Below are 23,105 nucleotides of genomic sequence, written 5' to 3' on the forward strand. Positions count from 1 at the left end.
TATTTTTGATTAAATAACTTCGTTAAAAAAATCAGGATTGCTAAAGCGAATAATTAAATAGATTAATTAATGTATGAAGAAAAATAACTAAATAAAAGTGTGAATTAATAAGAAAATAAGTGAATGAATGCATAAATAATCGAATTACTAAATGAAATAATGGAAATGAATTTATTAACAAATGAATACGTAGTGATTCAGTAAAGGATAGAGCGACTAAACGAAATAAACTATTTCACTTTGCCCCATCCACTTTGCCCAGCATGTACTTGCCTAATTGTAAAAAAATATGCAAAATACAAATAAGCTAAATATTAACTAATAAATACTGCACTGAATATTAGAAGGTCTCAATTAATATGCTAAATATTAATAAGAACTACTTTATCATTTTAGAACAACAAAAATAATTTGTTACTTGCTACAAAGTATTACAATACGAGTATCAATGTTTAAAAATTGAATGTATTACCTTACTGTTTTTATCTCCTTCTGTTTTTTTTCTGACTGTAATAGACAACATGTGCTACTATATAATTAAAATAATACCAACCAGATAGGTGGCGGTAAAAGTCAGACTAAAATATTTCACCATTTCACTTTGCCCTCCTATTTCACTTTACCCCACATTCCCCTAACTCTTCTTAGGGGAGTTTCTTAGACCTCAAAAATAACTCATATGAATTATATTCTTATACTCGTTACTAAATAAAATAAGAATAAGATATTCACACAAAAATGAATTAAGAAACTCATAAAAGTCAATGCAAAATTTAATCATTAAATATCCTTTATTTTACATGATACATTTTTACACATATTTTAGAAACATCCAAAAATTAATTTTAAAAATCATATCTATCCCATTTATGGCTTTTATTGCCTAAAATTAAAATGAAAATAAGCAAACAAAATTCCCAATTAATCCACATATATATAATAGCCAATGATCGAGTAACGCTCCTGATGTCATCAACAATGAAACTCACGCCACGGAAAATGATGTAATGCTCTTTTAAGATTTTTTTTTAAATAATCATATTGATACATTGCTAAATATTGATCAAGTATGAAGGAAAGAAAAAAAAAAACCTGAAAGAGGATTCGAGTTTTTTAGTTCTGATCAGAGAAATCCGATAGATTATAAATCACAAAAACTTAACTCATTAAAAATAACAATTAATGCAGTAATATATCCGTAAATTATTCCCTGAATGGTTATTTTTTACTTCAAAACATTTCTACGATTCGACAACCAAAATGGTAGAATTTTAGGCAGAAATTTTTCTATTTTTCAAAGTAATAATTTTAATTTCCTACCTATCCCTTTAAAATTCCATAATTTGTTGATTTTTACTGTCCGTTGAAGCATGAGTAGGAGGAAATTCCAAGCGGCAGGTGATAGCTTTAACATCAGACAAATATGCAACATATGGCTACTCGCCATTTTGTTTTGCTTTAGAATAGAATGAATTAAATTTTATTCAATGAATCTTATTTTTGTAACCCTGACTCTTTTGAGATAAATCTATTTTTTTTAAATACTATTTGAACGAGGAACTTTTTCTGTTAATCAAATAAGTTATTTGTAATGAATATTTTTTTTTAACAGAATAAACATTTTTTTCCCCAGAATGTTCGAAGGTCAGAAAAACGGATAAAATTCAGTACATATAAAAGACACCACTCATCTCCAAATTTTAACAAATTTATAAAATAAAATTAGACTTGTGTATAAAATTTACATGTTGAAGATTTTAAAAAAAGTTATAATAATTGCCACGGAATTTGATAAATGGAAATGAGTAGATCGCTAGCTTTTTTCGCCATAGGCCTAACCTATGACAATAATTACAAAGTAGCTAGGATTTTTACCCCAACTAAATTTAACTCGATTACTTACTTTTGACAAAAGTTAATCCATTACTGTGTTCTTTAATCTTCAAAGAAACATCCAATTTTACAGAATTTTATGTATTCGAACGAAGAGAAGATCCCAAGGAAACTTCTAGCTCATTATACTATTCCGAGGTAAACACAGATAGAGGGCGCTCGAATTAGATGGCATTAGCACTAAAATTGAACGGTACAATTAACACCGGTTTGATGCCGTGAAATATTACGTTATATTAGCACGGGAACGGCACCGTGATAATATTACTGTTTTTGTACGTCGACTATAGCACAAGTGACACTTAACACCGTCATTTGACCAATAACACGATTTCTGTACCGAATTTGAACGTTCTGGTGCTACTGGGGTAATGTTAAAGACTACTATACAAGTGCATTAGAAAAGCAAAAACTAAATACAAGAGGGATCAGTCAAAATCAATGTCACGATCAGGGCTGTAGTGGCGGAGGGAAAATGACCGACTCTTGCCACAATTCCTGAAAACTTTTAACCTTTAGCTCCGACTCCTTTAACCCTAAAATCAGACCGATCCCAACTCATACTTCGAAAGCCCTGGCAGAATTAAGAAATCGCAGACCGAAATTTTAAAGTTTCCGACTCCCGACTCCGAAGCCCTACTTAGAATACATATTTATTCCAGTTGCCTCTTTCTATTTAAGTGGTCTAATTAATAGCACTTAGAGATCGTAAGCGGTCTGCGAAAAGTACCTCCGTTCCGTGTTAGGACAGAGTACAACTGATTTTTGGACTCAACGTGAAACAAATAGGAAGCTTTTTCAAAATCAATATCGGATAATTACTTTATTTAATTACTCTAAATTCAGATTCTGAAAAGTATTTTACAAATAAATCAATTTTTATTAGAAGTTCATACGAACTTATTTTCAATAGCACAAATTACAGCTTCAATAGCTGTCCGCACGATTTTGGTGAGACATTCAAGCAGATTCGTCTGTTCTCATTTCAAGGATAAATGTAGAAAGTCGTGAAAAGTCCCAATCAAATGAAGAATTCCATTACGCCCAGAAACATCTCAACTAACGCTCCATCCGCTTTGGCTTTGAGCCAGATTCCCACCCCAACAGCCCACAAACCAAGGAAAACAGTCTTCTTCTAAGGGTCACGTCGTCCTTTTTCGGACGCGAGAAAATTCGAAAAGGACAACGGAAAACGCAATAGAAGATCGCATAGAAACGGTACAAAAGTTTCGGATAGTAAAAACGAATGCGAATATTCCTAGAAGCAATGATAATGGGATGCAGGGGAATGTGGGGGCAAAGTGAAATAGTTAAGATGACTTACCTTTTTTAAAATGAACAGAAAATTTGTTGTAACAGTAAATATTTACCTCCGAAAAAAAAAGTGCTCCATGAATGGGGCAAAGTGAAAAATGTAGTGTTTTTGGTAATGAAATGTTTTCAATTTGATTATTAAAAGTATTTTTCATAAAACGAATGAATGAATTAATAAATGATGAAACAATAAACGAAAAAGTAATTGATTTACTAATATATGATAAAAAATAAATGAGTGAAGAAAAGAGTGAATGAATAAGAAAATAAGAGGATGTATGAATAATTAAGTTAATTAATAAATGAAGGAATGTAAATGAATGAATGAATGAACATCTAAGTGATTTGATAATTGAAGGAATAACTAAATGATATGAACTATTTCACTTTGCCCCAAGCCTCAACTTGACAAACTGTATTAAGCATTTAAAATCAAAACATGCCTAATATTAACTAAAGAAGTACTGCGCTGGACATCGGTAGATCTCAATTTATACTTAAAATGTTAAGCACAAAAACTTAAAATCCTTTTAATACATTAAAAATTATTTTTGAAAAATCAGAAAATGTTACAACATACAACCTGTATCAAATTTTGAAAATCACTAGTATCATTAATATTTGGTCTTCAGAGCTATTTATTTTCTGACTGGAACCAATTATATGTTTAAGAACATAGTTAAAATGTTGCTGGATAGGTGGCTCTGAAAACTGAAATATGTTTCCATTTCACTTTGACCCTCGCGATTTACTTTTCCCCAAATCCCACTACATTTCAGTTAAAAATTAACTTCATGCGCGTTTTGAGCATAATTGTTATTTAATTATTGAAATTCTTTTTTTCTGAATTTCTTCGAGTTATGTCACTTTTCAAAAAATACTGATTATTATAAAAATAAGACTTGGGTCTCTATATATTACCTCAACTTAGCTGAAGTTTTGATATAAACATGGTGCAATCATATGCAATAACATTATATTGTTCTTGAAGAAATATATATATACTGATATATAAACGCATTTAAATTTTTATCGTCTGCTTCATCTGATGTTTAGTTTTTCCATTCTGTTTCATTTCTTTCTGAGAGAGAAGACATTAAAATACTCCAAAACGCATAACCTTTTGAAATTCATTAAAGATTGAAGGCAATAAACAAGTATCAATCTAAAGAAAAAAAGTAATAATAAAAACAGATAAATAATGACATTAATAAATCTAAGAAAACTACACTCTTAACTGTGACTTACCTATAAACAACCTATGTATAGATAAAAAAAGTGCAAGGGCGGATTTGTAACTGAAAAACTTATTTTTGCATTACGACGGAGCAGAATGAAATGGAAATAACACCATCTAGTTTCACCCAAACTTTGTTTTAAAGCATTACCATCAAGGAAGGTAAAAGGGGGAAAAATAGCATCAAATGGAATCAATAAAAGCTGTTTTCTTGGAGCGTTTTTTCGGCTTTGTTTGTGATTCTTATGCATTTCCCTTTTTTTCGGGAGCCCTTTTCCTTTCGTAGGACTGAGCGAACCCTGCGCATAATCATTGTGGAGCCTAAAGAGATTAGGTGCCTGAAATCCCTAATCCTGTTTGGACCCACTAACGACCAGTGCCCACTAAGGCCTAACTAAATAGGGAGGTACACCTTATGTTGCGGAATTGCAATTCTTTCCGGTAGTTTTCTTGCTTTCCATTACGGCGAGTTCTTGTCTTTCTAAAAATAATTTTAAAAGGTATAGGTAATTATATCTATATACACTACTGGCCATTAAAATTGCTACACCAAGAAAGTGACATGGTACAGACATGAAATTTTAACGACAGGAAGAAGATGATGTTATATGCAAATGATTAGCTTTTCAGCGCATTCAGACAACGTAGGCGCCGGCAGCGACACCTACAAAGTGTTTAAATGAGGAAATTGTAAAGTCAATTTCTCACGTGAAAATTCAATTTGAACGTTGTTGCGTGTTGGAAAATTGTTGTGATGCCTCGTGTAAGAAGAAGAAATGTGTACTAGCTCGCTTCTGTCTTTGATAGAGGTCGAATTGTAGCCTATCGGGATTGCGGTTTATCCCACCGCAGTATAGCTGCTCGCGTCGGTCGAGATCCAATGACAGTTCGCAGAATATGGAATCAATGGGTTCAGGATGGTAATACAGATCGCCGTGCTGGTTTTCAACGGCCAGTAATCACTAGCAGCTGAGAGGACAGGCATGTTATCCGCATAGCCATAGTGAATCGTACAGCCACGTCACGAGCCTTGAGTCAAGAAATGGGGTCATTTGCAAGACAACAAGTGTCTGCACGAACAGTTCGGCGACGTTTACAGCAGCATGGACTGTCAGCTCTGAGACCATGGCTGCGACTACCATTGACACTGCATCACAGACAGAAGCGCCTTTAATGGTGTGATCAGCGACGAACCTGGGTGTACCAATGGCGAGACGTCATTTTTTCTGATGAATCCAGATTCTGCTTACAACATCATGATGGTCGCATCCGTGTTTGGCGGTATCGTGGTGAACGCACACTGGCAGCGTGCATTCGGCATTGTCATACTGATGGCCCCTGGCGTGATAGTGTGGGATGCCATTGGATACACATCTCGGTCACCTCTTGTTCGCATTGACGGCACTATGAACAGTTAGCGTTACATTTCCGATGCGTTACGACCCGTGGCACTACCCTTTATTCGACCCCTACGAAACTCTACGTTTCAGCAGGATAATGCACGATCGCATGTGGCTGGTATTGTGCAGGCTTTCCTTGATGCGGAAAATGTTCGACTGATGCCCTGGCCAGCACGTTCTCCAGATCTTTCACCAATAGAAAACGTCTGGTCAATGGTTGCTGAACAACTAGCTCGTCAGCAAACGTCAGCCACTACGGTCGATGAATTGTGGCATCGTGTTGAAGCTTCATGGGTGTCTGTACCTGTACATGCCATCCACTCTCTGTATGACTCAATGCCCAGGCGTATAAGCACTGTTATTGCTGACAGAGGTAGTAGTTCTAGGTACTAATTTCTCAGGATCTATTCACCCAAATTTCTTGAAAATTTAATCATTTGTTATTTCCAACATTATAAATGTGTCCAATAAATATTACTTTGCTATTTGCCTTTTTCCCTGGTGTAGCAATTTTAATGGCCAGTAGTGTAGTATCGGAGAGTGGTGGAAAACTTGAGAACCGGGGGGAAAAAATCACTTCAAGGACAAGGTTTCATAAGGAATAGTAGCTATTCCGGATGTATTGAAAAGGATATATTTGCGCATCGATTATCATAAAACATAAAAATGGATGACCAACATAAACAAAACTAGGCCTTTTTTTTTTTTAGAAATGATTTGTTTTCACCTGAAGATTATAATTTCTAGTTCAAAACATTAGTGAACGCTTTCAATAGGTTATTTCAACACGCACGAATAAATAATACTTTATTTTAGCCTTGATTCAACTATGATTAGGAACGAAGACTTTTTCTTTTTTTGGTACATAACTAAACTTTAAATATTTTATTTTGTGCTAGGTTAAATAAAAGCACTTACGCTGTCAAAATATCCTGAAGCAAAACACACAAACACATACACACAAAAAAAGGGGTTATTCCTAAGCGAATAAAAATTGTTAAATAAATTAGTGTACAGTCGGGAATCAAGATCGGCTCTAAAGTAGTTAAATTATGCTCATTGACCCTTATTTGGTGTAAAGAGTGCCATACATTTCCGTTTTGAGATCTTTTAAGAATGTGAGGTCAACACGATTTGTGAGGTCAATACATTTCTCGCGGTCTTTTAAATCACTTGCTCTTTGCAGTCACCACATCCATGTATTTTACTAGCATTTCATTAATACATACACTCGTTTTTCAATTCAGATAAAAGATACATAAACTTACAAAGAATTCGGAAAAACAAACTTTTTTTTTCTTTAACGGACGAAAGAAAAGCAGATACTTAATGATAACCACAGAGAACTAATAATATCTTTGAAGAACCGCGTAAGTAGATCTAAACGATAGTCATTAAGAATACTCACCCTACGTTCAGTCATTACATAAAGAAATTCTTTGTTCTTATCAAACAACATATCAGGGCTGACAGATTTGCCTTCATCAATCTGTAAATCACTATATTCAAAGGCGCTGGTAACTGATTCAACAACAGCCTGTAGAAAAGAAAAAAATATCATGTATCAAAAGAGTGATAAAATTGATATTTGCGATCATAATTCATTTACAGTAAAAAGAAATGAGAAATGTTGGCATTTATACAGAGCAGATTAAAAGAACATAACAATTCTTGTCAGTGGCGGCGATTCAGGGGAGGAGGGGCGGGAGTGCACTTTTTATGGTTATTTATTTTATTTTTCAATTTAGATACCAAAACTAGAAATTATAAAAAAAAAGCTGAAATGTCAACATTTTCTGAACATAATTATTTGTTTTTCTTTGTTGATCTGTTTACGAAACATCATTGAGCACAAGCAGTAAGTACTCTTTACTTTATACAGGGGTCATGACGCACCTAAGAGGGGTCATGGCGCAGTAGCGCCATTGAAATATTTTTTTTTGGGGGGGGGGAAATGTTTTGAGGGATATTTTTCACGTTTTGGGGGGGGGCTTGCTTTTGGAGGGGGACCATCGCGATATTTAGAGGGGTGCCCCCCCTAAATATCGCGATGCCCTTCCCCCCTCAAAAAAAATCAATGGCGCAGTCAGCGCCATAATCCCTCCTAGGTGGGCAGTCTGATGCATTCATTGTTTAGATTTTTGCAAATCAATTTGTTTTACTTAAACAATCCATACGTGTTTAATGAAATTTACCAAGTGTTAGTGACTTCGCAAAATACTTTGGGGGTAAATAATGTAAGTCTGATTGAGGCAGTGAGAAGCAAGGGGTGAAAGTGGACGTTTTCAAGTTTTGAGTAAAACGTGTTTAAAGTTAAGGTTCTTGGTAGGCTTTCATTGAAAAGTTTTTCTAAACGACGCAGTATAGTAGCACCTACCAGGGCTGCAAGTACTATTTCTTGACCCAACACAGAGGGGGGGGGGGGGGGTCACCTACCATTTGTGTACCGGTTACCTTCAAATTTTTAATTTTGCCACTTACATCCCTTTTCTTCTCGCTGCCTTCATTCATGTCAGGGGCGGATCCAGAAATTTTTGTAAGGGGGGTCAGGTCTCAATGGTTGCGTTATTGCTCCTACGTAAAAAAGTATCAGTTAAGCCCCCCCCCCCCCCAAGTGAGATCAAAACCTTTTCTAACTGTCCCCTCTCCTCTATTTTTTCCAATGGCGCAGCCTGCGCCATAGATTATATTCTTTCAAATTTTCATTAAAAGTCAAATTACTTTTGGAAGACAGGCTAGTCACGTTACCCTAAGCTTGGAATATATGAGATTACAGTTATAAAATAGTTGGAAAAGCATAAAAAATGCACGCATGCGGTTTGAGGTGGATGGGTGCTCTGAAAAACCTTTAAGTCTTTAGAAATTGTTGTTATTTTGAAAAAGAACAAAAAAAAAACTCAAAATAGCAATAGCCCAGTAAATGAACCCAGTCAATCTTTTGAGTTTCGACGCGCTAAGAAGAAATACTTTACAGAACCAAGCAAAAAAAAGTTAACCTTAATTCCACTATACATTTTCGGATCTAAAAAATTGAATTAATAGTAATCATAAAAAAATGTTTGTCACAGGGGGTCAGCTGACCCTTTGACCCTCCCCTGAATCCGCCCCTGATTCATGTCTATGTCTTTCTTCGGGGAAAGTTATTGTGCACATAATTCATCAATATTTTAAGAAAAACGTGAGAGTTAAGTTGTTAGATTTACATCAATTACCGCTGATCTGCTCTCAAAACCAGCCCTAACAAAATTTTGTAATTTTCTCTCTCTCTTTTTTTTTTTTTTTTTTTTTGCTGCTGCTAAAAGACCTATGTCTTTTAGTTGTCTTTTTTTTTTTTTTTTTGCTCCTTCCCCCCACTTATAAGCTCCGTTCACCGTCTCTGATTCCTGTAACACATAAGAAGCGAATGGAAGAAATGGAGCTTAAAAATTGTGTGATAATGATTAATTTATACTTATACTGTGAAACCCCGTTACAACAAATACTAATACAACGAAATAGCAGTTTCAGCGAAATAAATGTTCAGTCTCAATTTGCTTGAATTTCTTTACAACGAAATTCCCGTTACAACTAATGAAATTTTCTGGTCCCTTGAAGTTTGCTGTAACGGCATTTGAGAAAGATATTCATTATTTCATGTCCAGAAAGAGAATTTCGGCTCTCACACTACAAACGAGATTAATACCCCACAGCAAAATCGATAGAAATAAATCGGCAGTTTTCAACTGAAGAACTGGGATTGCGAGGAGAGAAAAAAAGGAAACTTTTTATGCCAAGCAAAGACAAGCCCGTTTTATATGAAAATTTATTTTCTCGAAGAATAACGTATAATTATACAGGTGACGCAGAGAAATATATTCAGTGGCTGAACTTTTCTGAAATTACTTCCAACTATACTCGAAGAGAGGGAACTGGTATTGCATAAAGTCATGTTTAAAACATAATGATTTCAACAAACATTTATTCACATCGCTGTGGAGAATCACTGACAATCTAAATATTCAAGATATCTGTACGTAGAATTACCCTATACGAAAGAAAACTTCTATAAAAGAAAAAAAAAATCTAAAGAAAATATTATTCCTCGAAAAGAAAACGTTCTTTAACTTTCTTTTCTTCCGATCGATTGCCGATTTTCTGGGCATATCCTAAGCGCCTACCTTCCAGCAATGAAAAAGATGTACTTGAGCATAAAATTCTTCTTTTTTTTTCATTTAACTTTATTTCTTGAATAACTATTTTAAAAATTGGTTTAAAACCCCGCCATCCCCCCCCCCCCGAGAGCTTTCCTAATTCTCTCTCTCTCTACTGGAACATGTATCATATATATTTTATTCAAAACAAAATCTGAAATAATTACCACCTCGGAAAGCTAAATGAAGGTGATGTTAATACGACGATTATTTTCTTAGTATGTTTACCAACTGTGAGAGCAACATGGCAGAATGAATCGTTTTCGGTTTTCAGTCAAGATTATTTTCTGCTATCTTAAGCTAGAGTTGTATAGCTCATTCGAACAAAATATATATGATCATTATGCAAAAACACAGAATAGAGCTAACATTGAAATATATATATTGATTTTACGGATAACAAATTTTGTTCAATAAATGATGCGTTTAGTATAAAAACAAGCTCCAATCATGAATTTTCGAAAGTTTTTCTCTTTCGTAATTTGATACTCTTTGGTCGATGTTATCACGCTACAATATGATTTGAAACGAATCCGTCTCATTATCAGGATGAAAACTGTAGTCAAAACCGGTTTTATTTTAAAACCAGATCAATCCAAGCCTCTACTGAACAGCCACAATAAAAATGCATGCCTAACATCAACAACACTATTATAATGAATTATTAAACCCACATTTTTGGTCTTGTGATGTAAAATTGCTAAAATAAGGTAGAAAATTGAGATACCATTTGAAATAAATTCGAATTTGAAAGAAAAATTAAATTAAAAAAAAAGTTAGTTCATTTATTTCAAAATTAGCTCAATCCATTTTTTTGTATCAATAAATAATTCGTAGCTAAAAAGACGAATAGGCGTACCTCACTTTTAAGCCCCATTTTGCAGAAAACCGATTTAAAGATTTCCAGTTTACTGTATCGCTTGAGAACCGCCACCAGTGTGAGCGACTGTAACTTTTTTACTATTTATTGTAAAGATACGCCCATTGGTCATATGATAAAATCGATTTTGGACATTTCTGTGGTGGTCATAACTCATTTTTCGTTTTTTTTTTTTTTTTTTTTTTTTTTTGAGATACGCCCATTCGTCTTTTTAGCAACGAATTAGACATTACTACTTATTCAAAAAAGAAAACAAAAATGAAATCGTATACTAAAAAAGGTTATTCAAATGAAATTTAATTTCTTAGGAATAATTCGGTGTGCAGTAAAGTATGAAATAACATTGTCAAAAAGCACAAATATCAGATTACTGCAGACACGTGTTTCGGCGTTACAAGGAACGCCTTTTTCAATGCAAAAAGTAATGAACTTATGGGTGAAAAGACATTCGACAAAAGCCAAGAGCAGATAAGCAAACAGCTTAAAAGATAAAAATAGCGGATTAACCAAACACCAATGAGAAAATTATAAACCAATAAAGAACCAATAGGAATGCAAACAAAGGGCCGTTCCTTGTAATGCCGAAACACGTGTCTGAAGTAATCTGCAATTTGTGCTTTTTGACGTTGTTATTTCATACTATACTTTTCAGCACAAAGGTATTTATTTATCTCAGTGGGCAGTGTTTTTTTTTTTTTTCCTCTTCTGCATTTAGCTGCTTTTGATAGTAAACGCCTCAAATATCCTTGTTATGCATCTACAATCTTAAACGAATATTACGTTTACAATGAAATCCCGTTACAACGAATTCTAATACAACGAAATATCCATTTCAGGGAGGTAAATTTTCATTTCCGATTTCATTTCCATTATATTGTCTAAATTCGATTGCAACAAAACTCCCGTTACAACGAACCAAATTCACGGTAACTTAAAAATCTTCGTAACGGGGTTCCACTATAACTTTCCTGCTACTATCCTTTATTTATTTTTGAATATCTTTGCTTTAAATGAGAATCCCGTTTCACTAATTTTCTCTGTATGCAACTTGAATATATATGTCTGGTATCCGCTTCCTTACTGTATTTTTACGGAAAGCATTTCTTCGCGTCGGATGGCGATTTTGCATTGAATTGGATTTTTCGACTTTTGAATTCAGATTACTTGCATTTTTATTCATACGTTATCATTTTTGTTGGTCTGGATTTTATGTGTATTAATATATTTTAAGTTTTAGATAAGAATTGGGCACTTTTTTCCGCATTGGAGCCCTGGCATAAATATTTTGATTTGGATAACAACCTACATTTGACGAATTTGATGCACTAAAAACACGTATTTTGTTTCTTATTCGTATTTTGGCTTTACATATTTTACCTAAATTTAAAATGCTTATTTTTTTTTTAATCTAAACTTACGATTATACACATCAAAAAATAAATAAAGATATCATCCACCTCTGATTACAATTGCACTGGTATAAATTTTATTACTTTTATCAATACAAGAATATATATGTATACAATACAAGAATATACATACGCTACGTGCATATATCGTCGCCTCAGAGCAGCAGTAAGACATCTAATCTCAGAAATAACACTAAAATATCTTACTGTTGCTCTGAGGCAACGATATTTCAAGAGAAAATTTTCCTGCTAAGAAAAAGTTACGATTTTTCCTAGAAGCTCAACTTTATACCGACTACACCTATTTTGGGTATTTTATCCTAATATTTTTTTTTAACATTTAAACCAGGTTTTTACACTTTTTCAGTTATCAGTCAACATGAAAATCTTCCCCATTTATTTGAGTTGTTGAAAACAATTTCGTGAAGGCTGAACCTTAAAATAATAGCGCATAATCAGAATGATATTGAATTCGTTATATCAGCAGTAGCTTTTATTTGAAGGTAATTACCACACATATCGATCCTAATCGTTTTTCAATTGCGAGAATATCGATTTTCGTTTATGCATTTTTAAAGTCGAATTTGACGTGGAAAGGAAATTAGGGACTTTGGAATACATGTTCCTCAATCACTTCGGAGTTTCAAGACGTGAACAGATGTCATTTTGCTATTCTTGTAACAGAAATTGTCAGTAAGGAGCTATATTTAGCATTGAACAGACCAGGCTTTAAATCGATAATGACCATCTATTGTTTAAATAATAACAATCTGGGTTCTCTTCTTCCTGAAAATTGCTTAGGATTAATGTTTTCAAAGATAAAAACATTTAGTTAGTCTTTTTTTTTTTTTTTTTTTTCTGACTACAGTCAAATTCTTTTGAATGATAAGTTTCTGAAGAAAATACATTATTTTCTTCAGATAGGTAATTTTAAAAATTTTAAGATATTATTTTGAATTTCAGTATTGAAAGCCTCAAGTGGTTATTTTATTCCAATTTTCTGTAACTTCTTGGGATATATATATATATATATATATATATATATATATATATATCTATATATATATAAATGAATGTTTGTCTGTATGTCATCCATGAACTCAAAAACTACCCGGCAGATTTGGCTGAAACTTTCACCGTTTGTTATTTTTGGTACTGGGAATGTTTATAGACCAGTTCGAAAAAAAAATCCGATCGATAGTTCCTTTTTTATTCCAATTTAAGTCACAATCCATTGGATAAATACGAATAAAATTATCGGCTGCAGAAATTAATTCGCGTGAAAGATCTCATTGATAAGAAGTTAGCTGTTGCCATTTTTCTTGAGTTTGAACAAATAAATTCTTTATTTATTGCTTTTCATGCAACGGGAGGATTTAAAACCTTTTCTATTTGATATTTTTAGCGATTGATTGATCTTGCAAACTGCGTGAGTACAAAATTTGAGTATAGTCACGGCTTCACTTGATACCTGGACCGATTATTATGAAAATTGCTATACTGCCGTGCTAAGCACAGATGTGGTATCTGCACATTTTATCAAAATTGAGTTATTGTCACCAAGTGGTCGTTAGTAATTTAATTTACCTAAATCTCAAGTTTTTTGGCGATTTGTGAACGCGAAGTATTAAAAAAAGCTTTAAGAAAAAAGTCGTAACTGCAAATTTGCTTAGTTTGTTAAGGCAATTTGAACGTAAGTGACAAATACTAAGCCTTTTAAGTGGTATCTGCGCAGTTACCACTTTTTTCCTTAGTAATTTGTAGATACGACTTTTATACCTTAGTAAAGCAGCATATTTAATAATGTAACAGTTTATTGTAACACAGAATATTAAAATTAGTTTACCGTTGAATAGTTGATACAGGTTGATAATAAAAACTAATACAAATTTGCATAATTGTTAAAGTAAATATTCAGCTTTTTCTTTTTAAATGGTTATTTAAATGCAAATTCTAAACATGAAATGCACGTAAAATATTCATATCTAAATCGTTCATGGAAAAACAAAAAAAAAAAACGCATTCCATTCTACGGCCAGTAATATTTTTATTTAAGTATCGTCTGCTGCCAAAATTATCTTCATGCTCGGTAAAAATGAATCTAGAAAATAAAACATTATAAAAAAAAACACATTCTTTGAATATAAAAAACAGAAAATTGTTATGGATTACAGTTTTAACTGTCCGGAGTTTTGAAAACGGTATCTTTTAGAAGGTAGATTCTGTTAGATTTGTATTAATAAAATAAAGCAAAACAGCTAAGTCCAAAGGAAGCACATGTTTTTAGTATTATTTAATGATACATTGAGCACGTTTTTCTAAGCTACTTTTGTCGTATCTGTGAAGATACCCCTAAAAATGCCTAGTAATTGTCACTTACGGTGAAAATAGCTTAGTATATGAAAAGGTTTTGAAAAGAAAATTTGTCGTAACTACATTTATTAATTTTAAATTAAGATTTTTACAAAAATACTCTCTTATGGTTTTTAGATAAGTTATTTACGAAACAACTACCGCAAGTTGAGCATTTAATTAAGTCATAAATCAAAGAAACGAGTTGTAAAACTTTAATCATCAATTTCTCATTTTGAGCTCAACTGCAGATACCACATCTGTGCTTAGCACGGCAGTATATATATATGTATTTTTCCACTGAGAAGGTGCATAATATGCTCATTGAAGCCACTCGCCACCAGGTGGCACTGCAGAGTAGCAACCAAGGGCGTATATAAGGGAGGGGCTGAGGGGGCTCGGGCCCCCTCTAAAATCTGGGGGAAATTTTAAATAAGGGTATTTATTTTTGGTTTTATTTTCTCACAAATAATTTCCTAACTTTTAGCTACAAAAGAATAAATAAATATGATAGTGATAATAATTTTTATAATACGTTAGATCACAGATTTCCGAACCGGGTGCCGTAGGAAGAGGTGAGGGGTGCCGCGAAGTGTCTATGGTAACCATAATACGTATATAAAACTAGACAAGGATGCCGTGAGAAAATTCTAATTATTCAAAGGGCGCCGCGAGTCGTTAAAGTTAAGGAACCCTGTGTTAGATATCACCAGGCAATGGTGTTTCAGAAAGGGTCAGAGAATCCATACCACTTACTCAAGAAAAGAACGTATCTTGGGAAAGCGAAGTTATTTTAACAAAAAGAAAAAAATAATAATGTTGGGAGAAAAAATCTCAATTCTTTTAAAAAGAAATCTTTAAATGAATTTTTTTAAACAAATGCAGCTTATTGCTTAGCAAATTAAGTTCCCCTTTGTTTCTTTCATCATCCCCCCTTTCTTTTTTTTCTTCCTACTCAGTTTGAAAGAAAGACCCTTCAAAGTGTTTCTCACTTTACTCTCGTCCCCTGCAGGTAATTTAAAATAAGTTTTAATTGTACGGTTAGAGTAATAATGGAAATTAATGTCCGAAAAACGCATTTATTTAAGCGCTTTTCGGACATCAATTTCAAATTTTTTCTGGAGGAGGGTCTCCGAACCAACAACCTTTCATTAAGATTACTACCAAAAATAGTGTGAAATTGTGCCTTTCAGATTTCAATTTTGAAAAATTTCAGAGAAAGATCCATAAAACCGCTCCTTATACCTCTAAACGTGTCTAAATATGACCTGAAATTGCGTTTTACCTTTCTCGAATTTTTCCTTTCCAAAGATTGCCTAATGTCGGGAAAAATTCTGAATTGATTTGAAAAGAACCTTAAAATAAAAATTTTCACAAGTTACTGACTATTGATGAGGTAATTACTTCCTTTTTCCAAGTCGGTCTAAAAATAAGAAAGCCTTCAAAATGCTACACTTCGCAAGCCCCCCTCCACCCGTTAAAACGATTAAAGAGCTTCTCAAACCTCAGTTTCAGGGCTTCAATGTCGAAAAATTTCCAGGGAACAATTACCGACGCCTCGCTTTCTGAAAGCTTCGAAAATCGTTTAAAATTGCTTTTATGGAGCTTCAATTTTGAAAAATGGCCAATTCCCTAACGTTACAAATATGGTCCACAGCCGCACTTTTAAGACTTCAATTACGAAAAAATTTCGGACGAAGGCCCAACTGCTTCCGTATGAAATCTGAAAATGAAAAAACTACAAGAGTTCGAAAAATGTAAGGTAGAGAGCGTTTAAATCCCCCCACCAAGTATCACTGAATATCGCTTTAAAACTTCGTTTATTTTAGGACTTTTTAATTTCAAAATAGTTTTTGAAGAGAGCCCCAAAACCGCAATTCTGAAACTGCGTTTTTTCAACTTCAATTTCGAAAAAATGGGCGGAGGGGTGAAGGATTTCGCTCCGTTTTTTAAAACAATGAATCGGGGGCAGCTTCATAAAGTTAAATTCCTTTCATTATACTAACGTCAAAAAATATAGACTTAATGGCGTGTTTAAGATTTCAATTTCTGAAAATTTCCACAGAAGGCTCCTAGAATTTTTCCTCTTCGTAGCATCATCAGAGACCATCTAAAACTGCGTTCGTAGGACTACAATTCCATAAAAATTCCTGGGGAGGACTCCCCTTCCCCCAAGCGAGAATTTTTTAAAGAGTTCACTTCTAAAACAATTTTTTGGCTGCACCACTGACTGATAGTATTAAGTAATTGCTCCACCTCAAAAAAAAAAAAAAAAAAAAAAAAAAAAAAAAAAAAAATGAGAGAGAGAGAGAGAGAGAGAGAATATCAGGGCACCTCTCTCTCGTCTCCCTCAAAAAATTCAAATTACAAGGAATAAAAGGTTTGTGGGGGGGAGCTAATTTTAGTATATGGGCCCCCTCCAAAATAAAAACATATATACGCCACTGGTAGCAACTTCTGCCCCGTTCAACCGATTGTCAATCAGTATAATGATGTATTTTTTTGTTGGCGTAGCAACGCGCGTCGGGTACAGCTAGTGTGTATATATATATATATATATATATATATATATATATATATATATATATATATATATATATATATATATACTTTATTTTCTTCGCATATAAAATTTATTTTAAAAATTTTATCGATATTTTTTGATAGCGGGGAAAATTCCTTCTAGGTGTCATTGTGACGCCTAGATTTTAATTCTTGTCTCTAAGACTGCTTACAATTTTAGAAGTAGACAGTTATGAAAACTTTCATAACCGTCGACCTTTTATCAAACGACATTATGGGAGTTTCAGAAAAAATATATATACATACGTAGGTTACAAAAAGCTTTCAAGTTGCATAGAAATTTTAAAAATAAATTTTCGTAAAATTTCCAGATTTTTACTTTTTACGTGGAAAATATACTTCAGGCGTCATCGTAACGCCTAGATTTAAATCCTTGTTTCTAACACTGCTTACAATTTCAGATGTAGAAAGATTTTATAATCGTTGAGATTTCATCGAAAGGCATTTTGGAGGTGCGGCAGTTTCAGGAAAAAAAAAAGGATTCAGCTTACAAAAATCTTTTAAACTCCATTGCAGTTCGAGGCACGTGTTACTGATAAACTCGCTCTCTGCGGCATGGTTCTTTCTATCTGGGCAAGATGCAAAACCATTTTCCAAGCTAAAAATGCTAAGCTTTTGCAAAGATACTCGAATAGGAGTGCATCTAGCTAAAATACCCAACTCGAAAATTCTTTTCAACCCGTAGGCATTGAGGGCTCTGAAAAAGAGAACATACCAAGGATGGAAAGGATATGAAGCGAGGGTGCTACAGTGCTTATTTGAAGGGCGAGAAAAGGGGAAGAGTACAGGCGAGGAATAGCAATGACTGGAAAGATGATCGTAAGGGGCTAGAGAAGGATTAGCCATGTCGGCCATGGGATTAGGCCATGGCCAGGGACGGAAATGCTTTTATTTTGTCGACTGTTTCCTTACAGAATGTTCCACCGACTCTTTCTTTCGTTCTTTCTTGCCAGCGATGTCAATGGATGGGACTTTATTAAGACTTCGATTTCTTCTTCAGGAAAGGCAATGAGGCCGTGAACAATGTTGCGCGGAAGTTCGCTTCTCAGACGTTATTACGGAATTTCTGCGTCAAGTTCATTTGGCAGCCGAGGCTTTTGTGCGTCCACTTTTGTCCTAGTTGGGAATATTATATGAAATGGGGGCTCCAGAAGGAAAAGTTGCGACAAATGGCGGGGACAGATTAACAGTAAATTGACTATAGTACATTTTCCACGGTTAGAACCACGATTGTTAGAGTAAGTATGGTCAAAAAGAATTGAAGTGATCGTATGGAATATGAAATGCATTTTTTTCTTTTTTTAATTTATAAAATGAAACTTCGAATAAAGTCCAACAAAGTAATTAGTATTTTACGTTTCAATCAATTTTATTGAGTACGAATGCATGAAAAAAGACAACAGAAGAAATTAAGACTAATATTTTGTTTTTCTATTTTCTAAAATGTAAAATTTCTTTTATTCTCAATCCATTTTATTTTTAAGTTCCTAATGTTCCTGCTGATGATTTTTAGAAAGAAACCTTCTAAATACGGTTTAAGAGCGGTGTAAGTTTCTTAGAGTTAGTTATCATTAAAACGGGTTAAATAGTAATAATTAATGTAGTTATAATAATAATTAATAAGTAAGTAATAATTAATAATCATAGTTAAGTAATAATAGTAGTAAGTAATAATTAATAATAAGTTAGTAATAATTAATAATAATAAAAATTATTCGATTCAAAATCTTTGTACATAAGGGTGTTGCACGAAATCACCTCTTATATGTACAAAACGTTTGAGGCAATAAATGGTTTCAGTCATTGCTTTCTTTACACAGGGAGAAATATTTCAAAGTTAGCTATTACGAGAGACGAGAAAATTAAATGGAAAAATCAAAAATGCGTAAATAAAGAATGCACGTTTTTAATCTACAACGATCGATTAACATGTTTCAATACAATCTGAAATCATTAAAAATTAAATAACAAGGTTGTGGATTCGATTTTAACAAAATTGCGAAAAATCACATCTTGGTTTAAGTTTTAGTAAAGTTAAAAAAAAAAAAAAAAGGTTTTTCTCATTACAAGAGTAAGAACTACCCCTTTTGAGTGTGTGAGTTTTAGACTAAGATCAAAACATACTATCAAAGAGGATCTAAATGTTATTAACATCTTACGCCAGTTTGAAGAATGCTGGAACCTTCTTTAACTAAACTTCTTCCCATTTTGAATGAAAAGGCTTTTAATCTTAAGGATTAACGTGAATGCTCCTCTATAGAAGAGGATTTTTAAAGGATTTAATCCTCCAGATGTTTCTCCACTTTACAGATTTCTGAATCATTATGTCATTATGTTCCATTAGACAAATTAATTTCAAGTGCCTCTTTTTCAAAATATAATGCAAAGATAACTTGGGGCACAAAATATTTCATGGGTTGAATGAAATAAACCACAAATCTTTGATTTCGGTAAAACTTTTTCTTTTCAATAAGTAAATTGTCGTTACCATTTGATTTAAGAATCATTTCCTGATTTTTTAGCTTAAAAACATGCAAAAATATTTAACCAAGTCAAAATGTCTTCTTTTCTTCATATAATGAACACAAAATTTCAAATAAACGTTCCGTGCGTACTGCGTACGTACGTGATCCTTAGTAGCGTATTCGATTCAGCACAATATTACGGATGTTTTTTAAAAAAATTTTATCTTGATCCGAAGACAGTTACCAAATTTGAACCTTAGTTACTGTTTAATGTGTATTGTACTACAACCTAAGTTCTAGTTTTCCGATCGGACGATGAAATAGCAGTTAAACTTTTGAGAACAATTTATGGTTAAGGTAACAATACAATTCCAGGAAAATGAAGGCTGAGAAGTAATTATTTTTTCTCTCTAAAGTCCAAAAAAAAAAAAAAAAAGGATTGAAACTATTCAAAAAATATTTTAATATTTATAACAAAACAGGTAAATTGAATAGCAATTTACCTTCTTTCTTTATATAGTTCATGTGGCGTGCCTTTTAAATTTTTTTTGCACGGTAATTTAGCCTTAAGAGGGGGGAAGGAGGGGTGGAGGGGGGATAAAAATGCGGTTAGTTTAGCAACTAAGCATTTTGTGTGTGTGTGTGTGTAGAGAGAGAGAGAAAGGGAAGGGAGCTGGTGGTAATCCGTATTATACCTAAAATTCTGCCATTTATTTATTGAGGGCCGCTAATGGGAAAAGATGTGGTACCTCAAACTACACATGGACATTCAGTTAAATAAGATCATGATTTTACATTTATTAATTTATATTAAAAAAAACATGCAAAGTTACTAAAATAAAGACAGGTGCTTCTACAAAAGTTCATTCAAACAGTAATCCAACTTATAATTCTTTCTAGAGCGGAATTATGAATGTAATGTATTCAGAAGTTAAATAAAAACAACTCAAGAAATTCATTAAAAAGTTCAATAAGTAAAAAATGAAATATTGGGTGCTCAAGTTAATAAAAATGCCGAGAAGTTCCCATGCTGTTTTCATATATTTTCAAAATGTAAAGGAATAATACATTGATATAATTTCTGTTCTAAAATTTGACCGAAAATCGCCGTCTTAAAATATAAATAAATAACTGATGTCACAAACTCATGGGCAGAAGGTGGGGGGGGGGGGGATGAGGCTGATCTGTATTCCTTTGATTTTTTTTAAAGTGCCTCAGCACTTTACTTTTTATGGAAATTGGAGGTAGGGGGGGGGGGTAGAAATTTTGAAAAAAGCGGAAATCTTCTTAAGGGCAAGTACTTGTACACCCGATTCTTTAACAAAAAAAAAAGTCTTAGTTTGGATATTATTTCATAAGGATACAAAATTAATTTTTTGGTTCAAGTATATATTTTTAGAAGATATTCTTACTTAATTAGGGGAGGAAATATTTTCTTCTACATCTGCAAAATAATTGGGTTCTCCAATAAAATCTTTGTTATCCAAACTGCTGTTGCTGTCTATAGATGGCACTACAGAGGCTGTTTGGAAGGAGTTTCTCCTCTAGTGGAAATTTTTATTTAAGAATTTCTGTTCCCTCTTATGACTTATAACTTGCAACTTTGATAACTTATTGTGATAATGTATGTTGTTGCTTTTTTCATGACCATGTAACACGTCTGAGTGGAAATAGCATTTTATCAACCAATAAACGATGTTAAATGTCAAGAAAAACAAAATAGGGATAAAAAGATGCATATATTGATAGGACAAACGCTTAACTTTTTTACAAACTCCTTCCCCCCCCCCCTCAATCAGACGTAACAAGTATTCGGGAAGAAAAAATAAGAAAAAGTAAATACAACATTGCATTAACACTAAAGTATCTGCTCAATGTTTTTTAATTTGGAAAAAAAAAACAATGTTGATATTAATACAAAAGTAAAAGCAAAATACACAAGTAAAAAAGAAAAGAACGGTGGGAAAAATTAAGGTTTGTTTTGATATCAAGAAAAAAAAGAGACAAAACGTAAATAAATTTCAATTATCCAAAGCCGCACAGCTAATTCACTGGATTTAACAAGTAAAAATAAGAGTGCTTAAAAGAGAATTTTTTGACATCAAAAAGGTCAATACCTATTTTTCTTTTTTAAATACTAATGAGCACAACTCGATATTCAGTGAATAAAATACTAATGGGAATGCTATCTGAATTATTTAAAAAAAATGCATCTATATGTTGCGCGATGAAATTACCGAAAAAAATTATGATATATTTTTCAATTTTAGATTTGAGACACATTTACTGGATATTTGTAGAAAGTAAAGTATTTGCAGTCCGTTACGGAAATGACGTTTTTATTTCTAATAATTTTCAGGCGAGATCGTCGCTTGTTAACCCTTATGACAGTAGCAAACAGGGCTGTGGAGTCGGAGTCGAAGAGTTGGAGTCGGACTGATTTTGGGGTAAAGGAGTCGGAGTCGGTCGAAAACACTCCGACTCCGGGGTTTTTTTTCTTTGATTTTCACTGACTCTCCTTGCATAAAAAATGACTACCAATTTATTTGATTACATGTATAAAAGCCTACTAATAGGAAAATAACTCATTGTGACAACCAGCTGGCTTGATTGTTTATCGAACTTTCTGTTACAGCTACCTACGCTGTCTATTAGTTTGCTTATTTTCCTATTTCATTTAACTGATAGCAACTGTCAGCAAACAATTTTGTTGCCTAACATTTTCAAATCACTTTCAAATAAAAATAATAATATATTTTCTGCCTCGATCTCAGTTATAAAATAGTAAAAGGAATGCATGTATCGTTTGAGTAAGTCGGGACTGAGAGTGCTTGGTAAATTCAAATAAGTGTTGGTACGAAAGTGTAAATCCAATAGATCCGATAAAGTATAAATGTTTTTTTTTTTTTTTAATCTAAAGACTTTATCTAAAAAAGCTTGGCTATCACTGAAAAGTGCAAAATAAAATTAGTACATGATTTATTTATTACAACACTTAATAACTGTAGTTAATCCTAAAATCTTCATATTAAGGTTAATTCTGAAGCTGCCAATAAAATTAAAATTAAAAATTGAGCCAAGAAATGTAGGTATAGTGAAACCTATTCGTACAAAGCTGTATACCGCCGCATTTTGTGTAAAATTTATTTCAGACGTACATGTATCCGACCTCTCTCTGCAATATAGTGCAATATTTTTGTTGAAATTTTTAAGATGAAATTTAAGATTTTTTTTTTGGGGGGGGGATTTTTTTTAGCATTTCAATTCTAATAAACTCTGAAATTAAGTTGAGATGTCACCCACCAGATGGGTGTCCCCAGGGAGGGGGAAAGGGACCGCTCTCTCTCAAGAAAAGTTTTTTGACTTAGCAAAAAACCTTTTG

At 33.1% G+C, this 23,105-nt stretch overlaps 1 protein-coding gene across 1 annotated transcript in view; it reads right to left on the reverse strand.

Annotated features, from left to right (window-relative positions):
* Positions 1-23,105, reverse strand: part of LOC129218625 (plexin-A2-like) — a 536,492-nt gene that overhangs the window by 148,022 nt on the left and 365,365 nt on the right. Inside the window, 1 exon segment of the mRNA XM_054852946.1 lies at positions 7,253-7,381. Within this exon segment, the coding sequence (XP_054708921.1) occupies positions 7,253-7,381 (129 nt within the window).

This window comes from Uloborus diversus, chromosome 3, assembly GCF_026930045.1.
Source record: "Uloborus diversus isolate 005 chromosome 3, Udiv.v.3.1, whole genome shotgun sequence".
NCBI classification, from domain to species: domain Eukaryota; kingdom Metazoa; phylum Arthropoda; class Arachnida; order Araneae; family Uloboridae; genus Uloborus; species Uloborus diversus.